The 13,500-nt window shown below is 41.4% G+C and overlaps 1 protein-coding gene across 2 annotated transcripts in view; it reads right to left on the bottom strand.

Annotated features, from left to right (window-relative positions):
• Positions 1-13,500, bottom strand: part of LOC311039013 (uncharacterized protein) — a 165,937-nt gene that overhangs the window by 134,930 nt on the left and 17,507 nt on the right. Inside the window, exon 12 of one of the 2 annotated variants that reach the window (XM_084048654.1) lies at positions 10,175-12,460. The exons of the other annotated variant lie outside the window; for it this stretch is intronic. Within the exon in view, the coding sequence (XP_083904780.1) occupies positions 10,322-12,460 (2,139 nt within the window). The 3' untranslated portion in view covers positions 10,175-10,321. Of the gene's footprint in view, positions 1-10,174; positions 12,461-13,500 lie in introns of those variants that run through there. 2 annotated transcript variants of the gene reach the window in all.

The following is a 13,500-nucleotide window of genomic DNA, read 5'->3' as shown; positions in this document are numbered from 1 at the left end:
TTGTCGTGTCAAAATGGTCGACTGTCTGTGTATCAAAGATAACACTTCTATCACACTGGGTGGATTCCTCTGTATTCAACATGGAGGAAAGTTTCCTCTGTATTTATCTGGGAGGAGAGTTTTCTCTGTATTCAACATGGAGGAGAGTTTCCTCTGTATTTATCTGGGAGGAGAGTTTCCTCTTCCTCTGAAAACTTCCCAAACTACATGGGAGGAGTCTGAGGATTCATGGAGAGGAGAAGCCATCTGAGGACAGAGGAGACGAGGACACATGGTTTTAATTTATATAATTATTTGTATCTGAGTATTTGACTCTGTTGGAGCTGTTTGTCCTCTTCTGTCTCTGGCTTTTTCCTGAACTTCCTGCCTCTCATATACACACACTGCACGCACGCACGCACGCACGCACGCACAGGCACACACACATGGGCACACACATACACACACACACACACACACACACACACACACACACACACACACACACACACACACACACACACACACACACACTCGGGCACACACACACAGGCACACACACACACACACACAGAGCCGTCTGGGAGAAATGCGGGGCCCGGTGCGGAGTTGGCGAGCACGCACGCGCGCGCGTGCGTGCGTGGAGTACCCGCGCGCGCGATTTTTTTGCGGTTTCTGTTGGATATATCCGAGTTTTGGGTGGTTATTTGCTGTTATTTTTGCCCTCAAAACATTAAGTTGGGTGTCATGTTGGGTGTCATGTTAAAAAAAAAATGTTCCCGTTTTTTTGCGAGGCCCCCCGTAGCGCGGGGCCCGGTGCGGCCGCACCGTTCGCACCACCCTTCCTGCGGCTCTACACACACACACACACACACACACGCACACACACACACACACACACACACACACACACACACACACACACACACACACACACACACACACACACACACACACACACACACACACACACACACACACACTCGGGCACAAACACACACACACACACACACACACACACACACACACACACACACACACACACACACACACACACACACACACACACACACACACACACACACACACACACACACGCGCACACACACACACACACACACACACACACACACACACACACACACACACACACACACACACACACACACACACACACACAGGCACAGCCCTGGTCCAGAGCGTTAGTGAGTTCTCTCTAACGCTCTGCCAGGCGCTCAGCTCTGCTCATAGACACAGAATTCCACTGTCCTGTGAGGCTCCAACTTTAGTCAAAATAAACTAAACCACTTTACTATTCACTGAAACCAAGACTGTTTTGTGTTGTTTAAAGTCTATTCTCCAGGGTGGGAATCCTCTCAGCACCCCACCTTCTCTGTTTAATACACTTTATGGGCAGATAATAAAATATGTCAATTATTGTATGTACTGCACTGCGTCCCCTACAGATCTGGTCAATGGTCATTTATATTGACCAGATCTATAGGGGGCGCAGTGGAGTAAATACAATAATTTCACCTTCACCTTCATCATTAATCCTTTGTTCACATAATTAACCCTGTGTTCACTTCACCCTGTGTTCACATAATTAACCCTGTGTTCACATCATTAACCCTGTGTTCACATCATTAACCCTGTGTTCACCAGTCTTTCTACGTACTGCTCTGTGTCCACATCATTAAACCCCGTTGGGACAATTGCACATTATTGTATTATTCTACTCGACCTAAGTTATTATCTTTGTTGAATATATGTGAAGGGATGGAGAGAGAGAGAGAGAGAGCGGAAGGAGACAGACAGACAGAGATATGGAGCAATAGATAGGCTACACAGAGACAGAGAGACAGATACTGAGAGAGAGAGAGACAGACAAAGAGAGACATACTGAAGTAGGCAGACAGACAGACAGAGGGGGGTCCTGGGGGGTCCTTGACATGAACATTTGAGAACCACTGGTTGAAACAACATTGGGACACAAGACCCAAATATAAGCCAGAGTGACATCATAGCAGACCACAGTTACATTAGTTCTAAATACAGTACAATGTGTAGAATACATTCACAATGACAGCGTATGTATTTGTTTAATAAAATACCCAAACTAGGCCCCGCCCGAGTAATTAGCATAACTTTAGGTCTGAAATAAGCCCGATAACACAGAATAAAAGAGTGAAAAAAATAAATACATTGACAGTAGGCGGTTCCAGAGGATCAACTGATAGCAGAGTGAGAGAACAGACTTATAGTTCACATGTTCAATCGTTCATACAAAACATGCAAAGTTGAACACAATATAAAGTTACATCTGCGTCTCATCCTGGGCTTGTAGATCTGCTGTGTTCGGTGCACAACACCGCCATGCGATGAAGTACAAACCAGGCTTCAGTCTGCCACGAGTCGGCCTCTGTCGTCTGTCTGGTTTATGGCTTGTTTAAGTAACCGATCTACAAGTTCACAACGCGTTAGATCACAATGCATTGTGAGCTTCAGTGAGCTTGTGGATCGAATGGCTATTCAGTGACCGCAACACCACCATGCAGTTAAGTGTAAAATAAGTGTGGGAATCTAGGTGAATGGTGCACCCACTGCACCTGACCTACTGTAGTCACATGACCAGGAAGTATAAAAGTCTAGTTCCTCCCAGTAGAGAACCATTTGACTCTGCTGCAGAGGATGGTGTTTCCTCTCATGAAGGGTGAAGGAGAACGCATGGTAGGCCAAAGCTCAACTTTGTGTAGCACATCATAACCATGTGTAAGGCTACCATTTTGTTTGTTGCAGCTAATGCTACTGCTAACCTATTGTTTGTTTGAGCACATGCGCTACTGCTGGTCTTTGTCGGCTAGCCTACTGTTTGAGCACATGGATGCTACCATGCCTATAGCACTTTAATTTGTATCAACATTGTTGTTTTATTCGATTTTATTCAAATGTCTTTATTTCATTTCAGTTTACAAATGAAGTTACCTCTAGTGAACTAACTGCTGTGTTGTATCTAGACACCTGGAGATACTGGTACAACGTATACATTCTCTACATTGCCTCTTTGTGTGTTTTAATGTATTTTTTAGTTTTGTAACATCACTGTCTTCTTCTTGTAGCTGTGGTGCTGGAATTGTCCCCCGCCCTTGTCCCTGCATTGTGCTGCATTGTGTGCATTCACTGCAAAGCAAAGTAGATTCATGCTGTTTGTTCTTTTTAATGATTTGAATAGTGTCTGCATTATGTTGAAATACTAGGGCTGGCAACTAATGTGTTTTGTCTGTTTCCTTAAAGGGACCAGTCAGTCCAGCCACTGTTTTCCACTGTTATTCTACTGTGAGTTGTTGTTTATTTTGAGTTTGTTCATTTGAGGCATATAGTAGGTACGTTAGGCATAGATGTTAGATTTCCTTCATAGTGACATGGTTTTAATTGTTTTTCTCTCCTCTTCTTATGTTACAGTGTAACCGTGTTCAAGGCTGGGTCCACCCTGTTACACACGCCTTCCATTCCTCTCTTGGGTCTGCACTGTGGGACCTTTTGGTTTTATTGGTGTGTATGTTAATCCCTGACACGGCATGTTTTTGTATTGATTAGTATGTTTTATTGCATGAGTTTGGTACCAGGCCTGTTCCCCTTCTCTTTCCCCATTAGTACCCTGGTTTATTGGCCCACCCGCCCTTCCTTATTAGGAGAGTAACTGTAACTTTATTTGATAACATCTTTGCCTTACTGACTATTGCCTGATATTTTAATGATCCATGTATTACATAGTTGTTTAATAAAGTCATGTTCTATTTTTACACAAACTGCCTCTGGTAAATTGTTCCTGTTTAAGGGAAGTTGGTCACATCACCGTGTTGAACATTCTAAGGTTTAGGGCATTGGTTCTCAAAGTGGGGTCCGGGGACCCCCAGGGGTACTTGAGGGGGTTCCAGGGGGTCCCCAGGTAATGATGGATAGGAACCAAATGGACCCTTATGGGTCTAACTCTGAGAGTGTACAAATGGACCCTGACGTACACTCTCAGTTAAGTTAACATTGGTTTTACAATATAAATTGGGGTCCCAGAGATAGAAATGCCATAGTGGCCTAATATAATGCATGTCGAACTGGGGGTCCTTAAAATTAAAATGGTTGAGAATCACTGCTAGAGCCGTAAACATCTTCTCTTATGGGGGTCCATGGCTTATCTTTTCAAATGGTTGTCCGCGGGCTTATAAGTGTCCATTTGGGGGTCCTTCACATGAAGTTTGAGAACCACTGGTTTAGGGGTTCCTCCTGCCCCCATTAGGGGTTCCTCCTGCACATTTTATTACATTTTTAATTTGTCCATAGTGATTTGATGTACTATATTCACATATATAATCTCATTAATCAGTTTTTAGAGCATCTTATTGGGACAGAGTATAGAGTTAAAATAGGGGACAGAGCCCTCTATGAGTGTTGCGGGGACAGAGAAAGGTCCTAATTTGTGTCTCTAAAGAAAGCCATTTTAGAATGTCGATCGGGTCCAATATTTAGTTCAGTAACCATGGAGATAAAGAATGGTTCAGAAGCTGTGTTCACGTTCACTCTTCCATTGGAATCAATAGACTCCAACCTGCTTCCTGTCTCCTAAAAAGGCGTCCACCTACTGTACGCATCGCAACGCATTGTGAGCTTGTAGATCTGCTGTTTTCAAATGGCCGAAATGTATATAGGGCTGAAGTGGTTACTGTATGTTTTGTAATAATAATCAAAATCTACAGTAACTAGTAACTAAACTTAGACGTAGAAGTAAAAGTACTGAACATTGGAAATACTCCAGTAAAGTAAACAATACCTCAAAATTAGTACTTGAGTAAATGTACTTAGTTACTTTACACCACTGGTGAGTGTACACACGCCTACAGAGACAATAAGAGACAAAGTGACGTCATTCATTCATTTATAATGATAGATGATGATATAAATAACATGACCCTCCTCTGATAGACATTATTTACATTGTGGTGGAAGAAGTACTAATAAAAGGGCCTGTATTTGAAAACATACTTGAGTAAAACAAGTACAAAGGTATTAAGTACAGACAGTACTGTGGTAAATGTACTTAGTTACTTTACACCACAGGGTGTCAGAGTGTCTGTGTGTTTCTGATAGTAAGATAATGCTGCGTCGCCCTCTAGTGGACGGTTACAACATGTTGTCATTGTCAGTCAAAAGAAGCTGATGGACCACTTTACCCATGAGACTGTTTTATATATTATTATGTCTTATATATTATATACATATGACATGTTATGTCCTTTGTTATGTTGTTTACACCTGGCCATATTACTGTGAATGAATCAATATGGTCCATGTATCGTATCATCAACCATGTATCGTGATGCGTATCGTATCTCTGTTACAATGTATCGTTACAGCCCTACTAATCACTCATTGCCAACACCTGGCTGCAGGGGCCTCGTTGTTGTTGGAGCCCTTTGATGTTGTTGCTGTGGATGAGAGCAGAGACTGTTTGGTTCATTATATTATTACCTGGCTGTGTTTGTTTCACTGTGTTTGTGACTGATGTCATATTTAGTACAGTATACACACCTGATTGTATATATTCCTGATTTATTTCAGAAACCACACAAACTGTACACTGTGTATCTGTATGCTGTGTGCCTAAAACAGGGGTGATGCAACTTTGATGATGTAGAGGGCCACTATATTTACACACTCACTCCAGAGGGACACATTGCATATACTGTCAGAGGGCAGAAACGTCTTATCTCTGTATTCTAACTTTTTTTCGTAAATTAATGCCGTGCTTCGCCATTCTATGTAGCAAAAATAGCAGATCTACAAGCTCAAAACGCGTCGCAGATCTGCTATTTTTCAATTGGAATCCTGAAAAGTAACATTTTTATTTCATTTCAAATGCATTTAGTTATACTTATGTTAACTTTATGAACTTAAATACAAATACATTGGACATAAAAAAGACAACTAAAATACTAGTCATTAAGCTACTATAATATAGACTGAAGTAATTAAAGCGGGTCATGTTTGCATGTTTGGAATCATAACAGCTGAAATCAATAATATATCAGTATTCTGATATTAACCCAGTGGCCGCATTAAATGAAGGTGGGGGCCGCATGTGGCCCCCGGGCCGCCGGTTGCCCATGTATGGCCTAAAGCCTTCAGTAAATGGTTGAACTTTATATCCCGACTCCTCCTTGTGTTCTGACCGACACTCCAGAGCGAGTACAACCCTTTGTAAATCACCAGCACCTTCCCTTTCCTTCACATAGTTATGGTTATTAGTATTATATGTGTGGGTCATTTTTGATAGGAGATAGTGAAGATGGACAGGAAACAGGTTGAGAGAGGGAGTGACACGCAGCAAAGGTTGTCGGGATCGGGATTCGAAGCCGCAACACGCCGTCAGGCTACATTAGAGCCTATATGTGGTATGCACCTGGACCGCTAGGCCAGCGGGCGCCTCCCTGGTTGTTATCTTAAGATCAGAGCATTTGAAGACGTCAAACTAGCAAATTATGTTCAGAATCATCTTCCATCAAATCTTACTAATCTCTCTGATATTTCATATAAAAAGGAAAAGGATGAAGCCTCAGTGGTTCTCAAAGTGTGGTCCGGGGAACCCCCGGGGTTCCTTAAAGGGTTTCCAGGGGGTCCCCAACAAGATCAGTTAATAAACATCTAAATCAGCGTGACCGCTTTAACCTAATGTATACGTAGATTATACAGCTGATTACAAATAGAGCGTGAGTGAGTTTGTAGTACATTTTAACAACACAGATCTTGTATGGGGGTCCCTGGCACAAAGTATATGTTCAGATGGACGTGTGCGGCCAAATACATATTAACCCATTTTAGGCTGGAACCCCTATTTGTAACTCTACCTTTCAGGACAGGAACCTCTTTTAGAGTTGTTGTTGTTTGCTATGTTGTTGCTATGTACAGGGACGGCAGTGGCTCAGGGGTAGAGTGGCCGGTAGAGTGAACTGGAAACCGGTTCGATCCCGGGCTCCCCCAGAGTTAGTGTAGAAGTGTCCTTGAGCAAGACACTGAACCCCTGACTGCTCCTGATGAGCAGGTTGGTGCCTTGCATGGTTTCCTCCTCCATCGTTGTGTGTGTGTGTGTGTGTGTGTGTGAGAATGTAATGCACAATCTATGTAAAGCACTTTGGATAAAAGCTCTATATAAATGCAGCATGTATTTATTTATGTACAGTATATAGCAACATACATTTGTTGTCATTTTTGAATAAATATTTATCAGAAAACTGAGGTCAGGATTTAGAATGTGTTTTTAGAATGGGCCTCAGGTCTGAATGGGTTAAAGGAGAATCCCGCCGGTGTTTTTCTTACCTTTTAATATAATATCCTAGTATGAGTGGTACAGTAGATAACATTCATAACTCCTTCCTGAATCGACCGCAGCTAAAATAAAACAAAATAAAATCGCTATTAAAAATAAATGAATACCCAATCTAGCACAAGTTCCATAGGCCCAGGTTTTTAGCTGCGGTCGATTCAGTTTGGAGTTATGTTTTGTTTTTCTACTGTACCACCCGTCATAATATCATAATATCATAATTAAAGGTAAGAAAAACACTGGGTGGAATTGTCCTTTAATTTGAGGTCCTTGACATGAACATGATGGAGAACTGGTGTAGATTAGCTGTTCCTTCACTTGGACTAAAGCTGCATGTTATCATGAACATGATGGAGAATTCACTATTTAACAGGTTCTAGACTGTCTCTTTGTTAGGACCCCCTGTCTCTTTGTTGGGACCCCCTGTCTCTTTGTTGAAGACCCCCTGTCTCTTTGTTGGGACCCCCTGTCTCTTTGTTGGGACCCCCTGTCTCTTTGTCCCCTGTCTCTTTGTTGGGACCCCCTGTCTCTTAGTTGGGACCCCCTGTCTCTTTGTTGAAGACCCCCTGTCTCTTTGTTGGGACCCCCTGTCTCTTTGTTGGGACCCCCTGTCTCTTTGTTGGGACCCCCTATGTATATTTGTCGAGACATGCTATTTTCAATGGCGTATGACAAGCGAACGGGTCGAGATGACATTTCTTCTTCACAGAAGCACAGTGAAACCCTCGGTGATTAGTAACCATCAGGGGATCGATCATACTGGAGATAAATGTTCTGTGACTACTTGAATAGGTTAGAAAATTTTAAAAAACCTGGCAGCAGCTAACGTAAAGCGGACGCATATTAGGCTACCTGGCGGTGGTTAACTCTTTAAGACCTGAGAACGCATCTGTGTGTCATTTTTAGATTTCGTTGGGCTATTTTTGAAAAATCGTGAAAAATTGTGAAAGTCTTTTAATATATATATATATTTAAAGCGAGCATTTCTAACTAAAATGTTATTGCTTCTGGGGATTCTACAAATGTCTTCTAAATCAGTTTAAAACAGTTTTCTGAAACACTTATGTTGCTATAATATTAGTGTCAGTGTCAAGGACCCCCACAACGATATGTATTTGGCTGCGGACCCCCATCTCAATTATTTTTTTTCCAGGGACCCCCAGAAGCAAAGATTTGAGTAAAAAAACAATTGCTTTATAGATATATATTCAAAGATTTGCACAAAAAAAACACGATTTAAAAAAAATAGCAGATCTACAAGCTCATAGCGCGGCACTCGCGCTATGAACTTGTATATCTGCTATTTTTGAATAGCCAAAAGTACAAAATATCAATAAAGTGGTTACACAGATGCGTCCCCCGGTCTTAAAGGGCTAAGGGGAGCTACTGGGACATTTTGCTTCCACACTCCCCAACATGTTCCTGTTGTTTTCTCAGTGTTTTTCAAAAAACAAGCCACATTCAAACGTTCAAATGAATATTCCATGATTTTTCAAAGGTTCAGTAAAATCACCGTTTTCACTGTCAAGGGAACGGCAGACGGATGAATTAATTAATTCCTGGCAGTGAATGAGTTAATGTACACTGCTCAAAATAATTAAGGGAACACTTTGATCCCTTAATTCTTTTGAGCGTTTTTTGTTAGCGGTATGTACACAGTTCATGAAAACTCAAAATAATTAAGGGATCAAAGTGTTCCCTACATTTCTTTGAGCAGTATACATGATATCATGGAGACAATATTCTATGTGGTGATGGTTATGCTTTAATGCATATACTGTAGGATATCATGCAGAGAAGTACAGTACAACAACGCTCATGTTGCTGGTTTCTGCCAACAAACACAGGGATCAGACCATAGTTATACTATAGCTGCTACAAAGACAAGCTGATCCATGACAAGACAGGCTGTTCCATTACACTGTATATCAAGCCTACATTCCTCACCCCTCATAGTCAGCCAATACTTATTTTGTTTGTCAGTCGTTTATTTTGTAAACTCTGATATAAGCCTGTAATTCTTTCTGTGCCTGTCTACAACTTTCAATAGCCGTAGTCATTGTGAAATAAACTGACAATGAAACTTATGTTAACCAGTACACCATTAGGCCTACTGTAGCCGCTACAGTACAATCATTGTGAAAAGTTTAGAAGAACAAAAATAACAAACTATTAAAAGTAGAGCCTGCTCTGATATAATCAAAAACAAACACATGATTCCAGTTTACGATTTGAAGTAAGAAAAATTAATAAAATATTTTTTTTTTACTTTACTTTTACTTTATTATGTTTACTCTTTAAAAAAAAGCCTAAAACAGTGCAGGCAAACAAAAAGGATAATGAGTAAACATACAGATTAAAAAAATACCAGAAAATGAAATAAAATGACATAAAACACAGAGGTGTTATGAATAGATCAGCAAACTGTGAATCTGTAGAACACACCAGAGATGCATACTGCACTTGTTTGTGTAATCCATCTAGCCTAAATGTCTTACTGTACCTTGTGCTGTTTACATTTCTGACCAATAAAGTATTCAATCAATCAATCAAGTCTCTAGGACTGTTTGAACCATAGTTCATCATTCAGCTGATCTGCATCCTTCCAGTTTGTCGAGGTAAGTCTTTTAGAAGTCATACATCCTGTTGTTATGATCTGTTCGTTATGTTTAGACCAAGTTCCTTCCATTGTATGATTCAACAGACACACAGACAAGGAATTTATTAAGTCCTTGAGTCCTGCAGGCCGTGGTTAAAATATTGTGTTAATTCCCTGAAACGGACCATTTGTGTTCATGCAACAACCAGTGTCCTTGAGCAAGGCATTGCACATTTACTTTGACGTTGCTCTGGATGATCAAGTTATAATATGTATGTACCACTATATTGATCCAACTTCAATGTGTCCAACTTGTCTTTTCATCTTAGCCTGGATACCGAAAACATTTTAGGTACATCATTACAGTTTTACATCAACCCAAGATGTTCAGAGAGGAATGGGTCAATTTCACAGAGAAAGAATATCATTTTTAAACTTGCAGCAGTTCCTTTGTTCCTCACTGTGTCGATGACAAAACGTGCCTTTTCATGTTTCACTTGCTCCACACGGGCTTCATCATACTCTTCTTTGATGATCACCTTCTTCTGGAAAAGTTCGTCCAGGACATTGTTGAGGACGGGATGTGAAACGCTTTTGATGAAGCTGCTGCGCACAGACAACAGTCTCTCTTCTGCTGGAAGAGTCACTGTTCGCTGAACTTGTTGTCTCCATAAGGCAGGAGTTGAAAGGTCTACATAGCCTTTCCATGCACAGATGGATGGGTTACTGTCTCTTAGAAGCAGCCTAATACACCTAAACCTTCCCTCTAAAATCACTTCAAATGTTGAAATGTAATTGTGATAGGATGATTCATCAACTTCAAATATTGCTCTATCTGGTTCAATTATAATGGAATCATCTTCAGGTGAAACGGAGAGGGTGTATTCTTGATTTGGGATTAGTTTACAGGGAGGCTTTTCAATGTAAATCTCTTCTCCAACTAGCTTCCTCCTTTTGTTCTTCACTTCATCCAGTACAACATTCCGAGGTAGCAGCAACACTTTCAGATTTGAACTGGGATGATAATCATCAATCGGTGGCGTATAAAACAGTGACACCAATTCCTGGACAGGACAAGGCTGGACAGGACTGGGCTGGACAGGACTGGGCCCGAACAACTTCTCCATGATGACACCAAATAAAGATAACCCAGTTACATTTATGATAACATGAGTTTCTGTGACCACAAGGGGTTTGATCAGCTCAAAGCCATCATCATCCATCACATGGAGAACAGACAAGGATTTGCCTCCACCCATGGAGAGGATCTCACAATGTGGAAAGTGTAACTGACACACAGACATCTGAGGACATTTGATGTCAAACAGTGGTCCTGCAGCTCTCTTGTCAAGCTGGGATATCCTTCGGTGCCATGGGACTGTCCTGTAAGTCACATCTCCCTGTGTCTTCATCTTAAACACCAGGTCGGTCACGTTGCATTGGAACAGTCCTGCTTGGGTGCAGTGGAACCTGTAGCTTTCCTTGTTTTCCACAACAATGATATCAGGTGTAATGTTCTGTGTTTTGTCCAGTAGTGTAACATCATTTACGCTGTGGGACCGCTTGGCTCTGAAACTTGTCTTGTTCTCTAAACATGGAATTTGACTCAGTGAGGGTAAGCTGTGAGAACGAGGCAGAGCAATGGATTCACCCATCTTACAACCACTTAAGCATGAACTTAGATCAGTTTCATCTTGGAGCTCCGGAGAGGGATGTAGAGAGGACAGTGACTCTGTAACAGGCTGGTGTGTGGTTGACAAATCACAGGCTGTGTCACATGACATCATTTCTTCTTGGGAATGTTGGAAAGACTGTTGTGATGTGGACGAGGAAGACATGGGGGAGACTACAGCAACAGAGGGATACATGTTGGGTGTAATTACTTCCTGTGGGGCATCTTGAGAAGAGGGAATATCAGACTCCTCTATCTCTGCCTCTTTCCTTCTCTTTCTTGGAAGATGGGGCACTTGTGTAGAAGATAAGGACGACATATTGAGGGTGGTTGATAGAGTTGAAGATGGAAAACGAGGGAGGGTTGATGATGGAGAATTAGACGCCAACTCTTCTTCTCTTCTCTTTCTGTCTTGTGTTCTCTGTGAAGAAACCATGTGTGGTCTGTTGAGAGTGGTATCAGAGGATGTGCTAGGAGATGTAGAATGAGTTTCAGTGATTGATTGATGCTTGATGGGATCCAATGGGTAAGATTTGAGTTGAAACTGGGACTGAATGTGAGGACTATTGCTTGGTGTGAAGGAAGAGCCAAATAGACTCAATTTAGGTTGTTTCTCTGAATCATGCTCCACTCTTCTTCTGTCCATTTCTTCATCCAACTCTTTCATCTCATTATGTTTCCCTTTTTTTCTATGCTTCCCTTTTCCTCTAAGGAACACTCTGCTGTCTCTTTCTTCATCCAATCCTTTCTTCTCTTCTGGAATGTCCTCCATCTCACCGTGCTTCACTCCTATAGGTGTGGAGGAGGAGGGTGTGAACAATGAAGGAATTGTTCCCTAAAAAAGAAAACAGAGAAAATCCAATCAATTGATATTTAACAAACATTAATCAACACTAGAGACCATCTGGTGATGGGATCATACCAGCCGCAACACTAATCAGTTTGTAAACAGGTCAACTGTGTCAGATGTATTCAAAATGCCCAACCATCCTTGCATGGTCAACTTTTAGCCTATGTTAGTATTGACATATTCTCGCGTAGCCAGACAACTATTCCACAATCTCTGAATGCTATATAGAGTCTGGAACTACAACTCCCAAAATCCGAGAGAGGAAACTGGCACTTCCGTTCACGAACATATATTTTAAAATATATTTACACTTTACTTTTTAATTTCCATTTCTGCTAAGCAGCAAGCTAAATATACTTAGATGATTTGTATTTATATTAGGATAAATCTTCGCGACTGTAAAGACGAAACGGAAATGGAGAGGAGGCTCCACATCCGGTTTATATTCTAATCATGATCAGAGCTTCAGAGTCCCAGACTGTATGCCGGAAACATTTGAAAATTGTGGGAGGCAACAGTCTGGCCACGCAAGACTAGTATTGACATAGACATGTGTTTTTGATTAACCCAAATGGGTAATTCCAATTCCAGGGAAGAGGAACAGGGTTCTCATGTGTGGACCATCATATGAGAGGGGAGATACTTCAGGTCTGACAAAAAAAAGAGATATGTTACCTAGTTAAGCTCTGCATGGGTGAAGACAGGAAAATCAGTATCTGACACTGCTCTGAATCTGTTAAATAGCTTGTTTCAGCAGTATAGAGACAGTATCTGATCAGTATCTACATTATGGTGTATATACAGTGGCGGCCTTTGCTTTGTTAACCCTCATGGGGGCCTGAGGGTCGTCCGTGGCCGCAGGCTGAAAACCCACCTCTTCAGGAAACACTACCCTTCCTCTTAGCCTTGCCTACTTGCTGTCAATTATTTGTACGAACTCTTGTTTTATTGGATCTTGTTGATTCGATACCCTTAGTGGTTTTAGCTCTTGCTGTTTATGAAAGTATGTAGCTGATATATTGCAC

Source organism: Gymnoscopelus microlampas (assembly GCF_963454915.1).
Source record: "Gymnoscopelus microlampas genome assembly, chromosome: 22".
Classification (NCBI taxonomy): Eukaryota; Metazoa; Chordata; class Actinopteri; order Myctophiformes; family Myctophidae; genus Gymnoscopelus; species Gymnoscopelus microlampas.
Note: the sequence above shows the minus strand (reverse complement) of the source record. Positions and strands in the feature narration are given on the sequence as shown.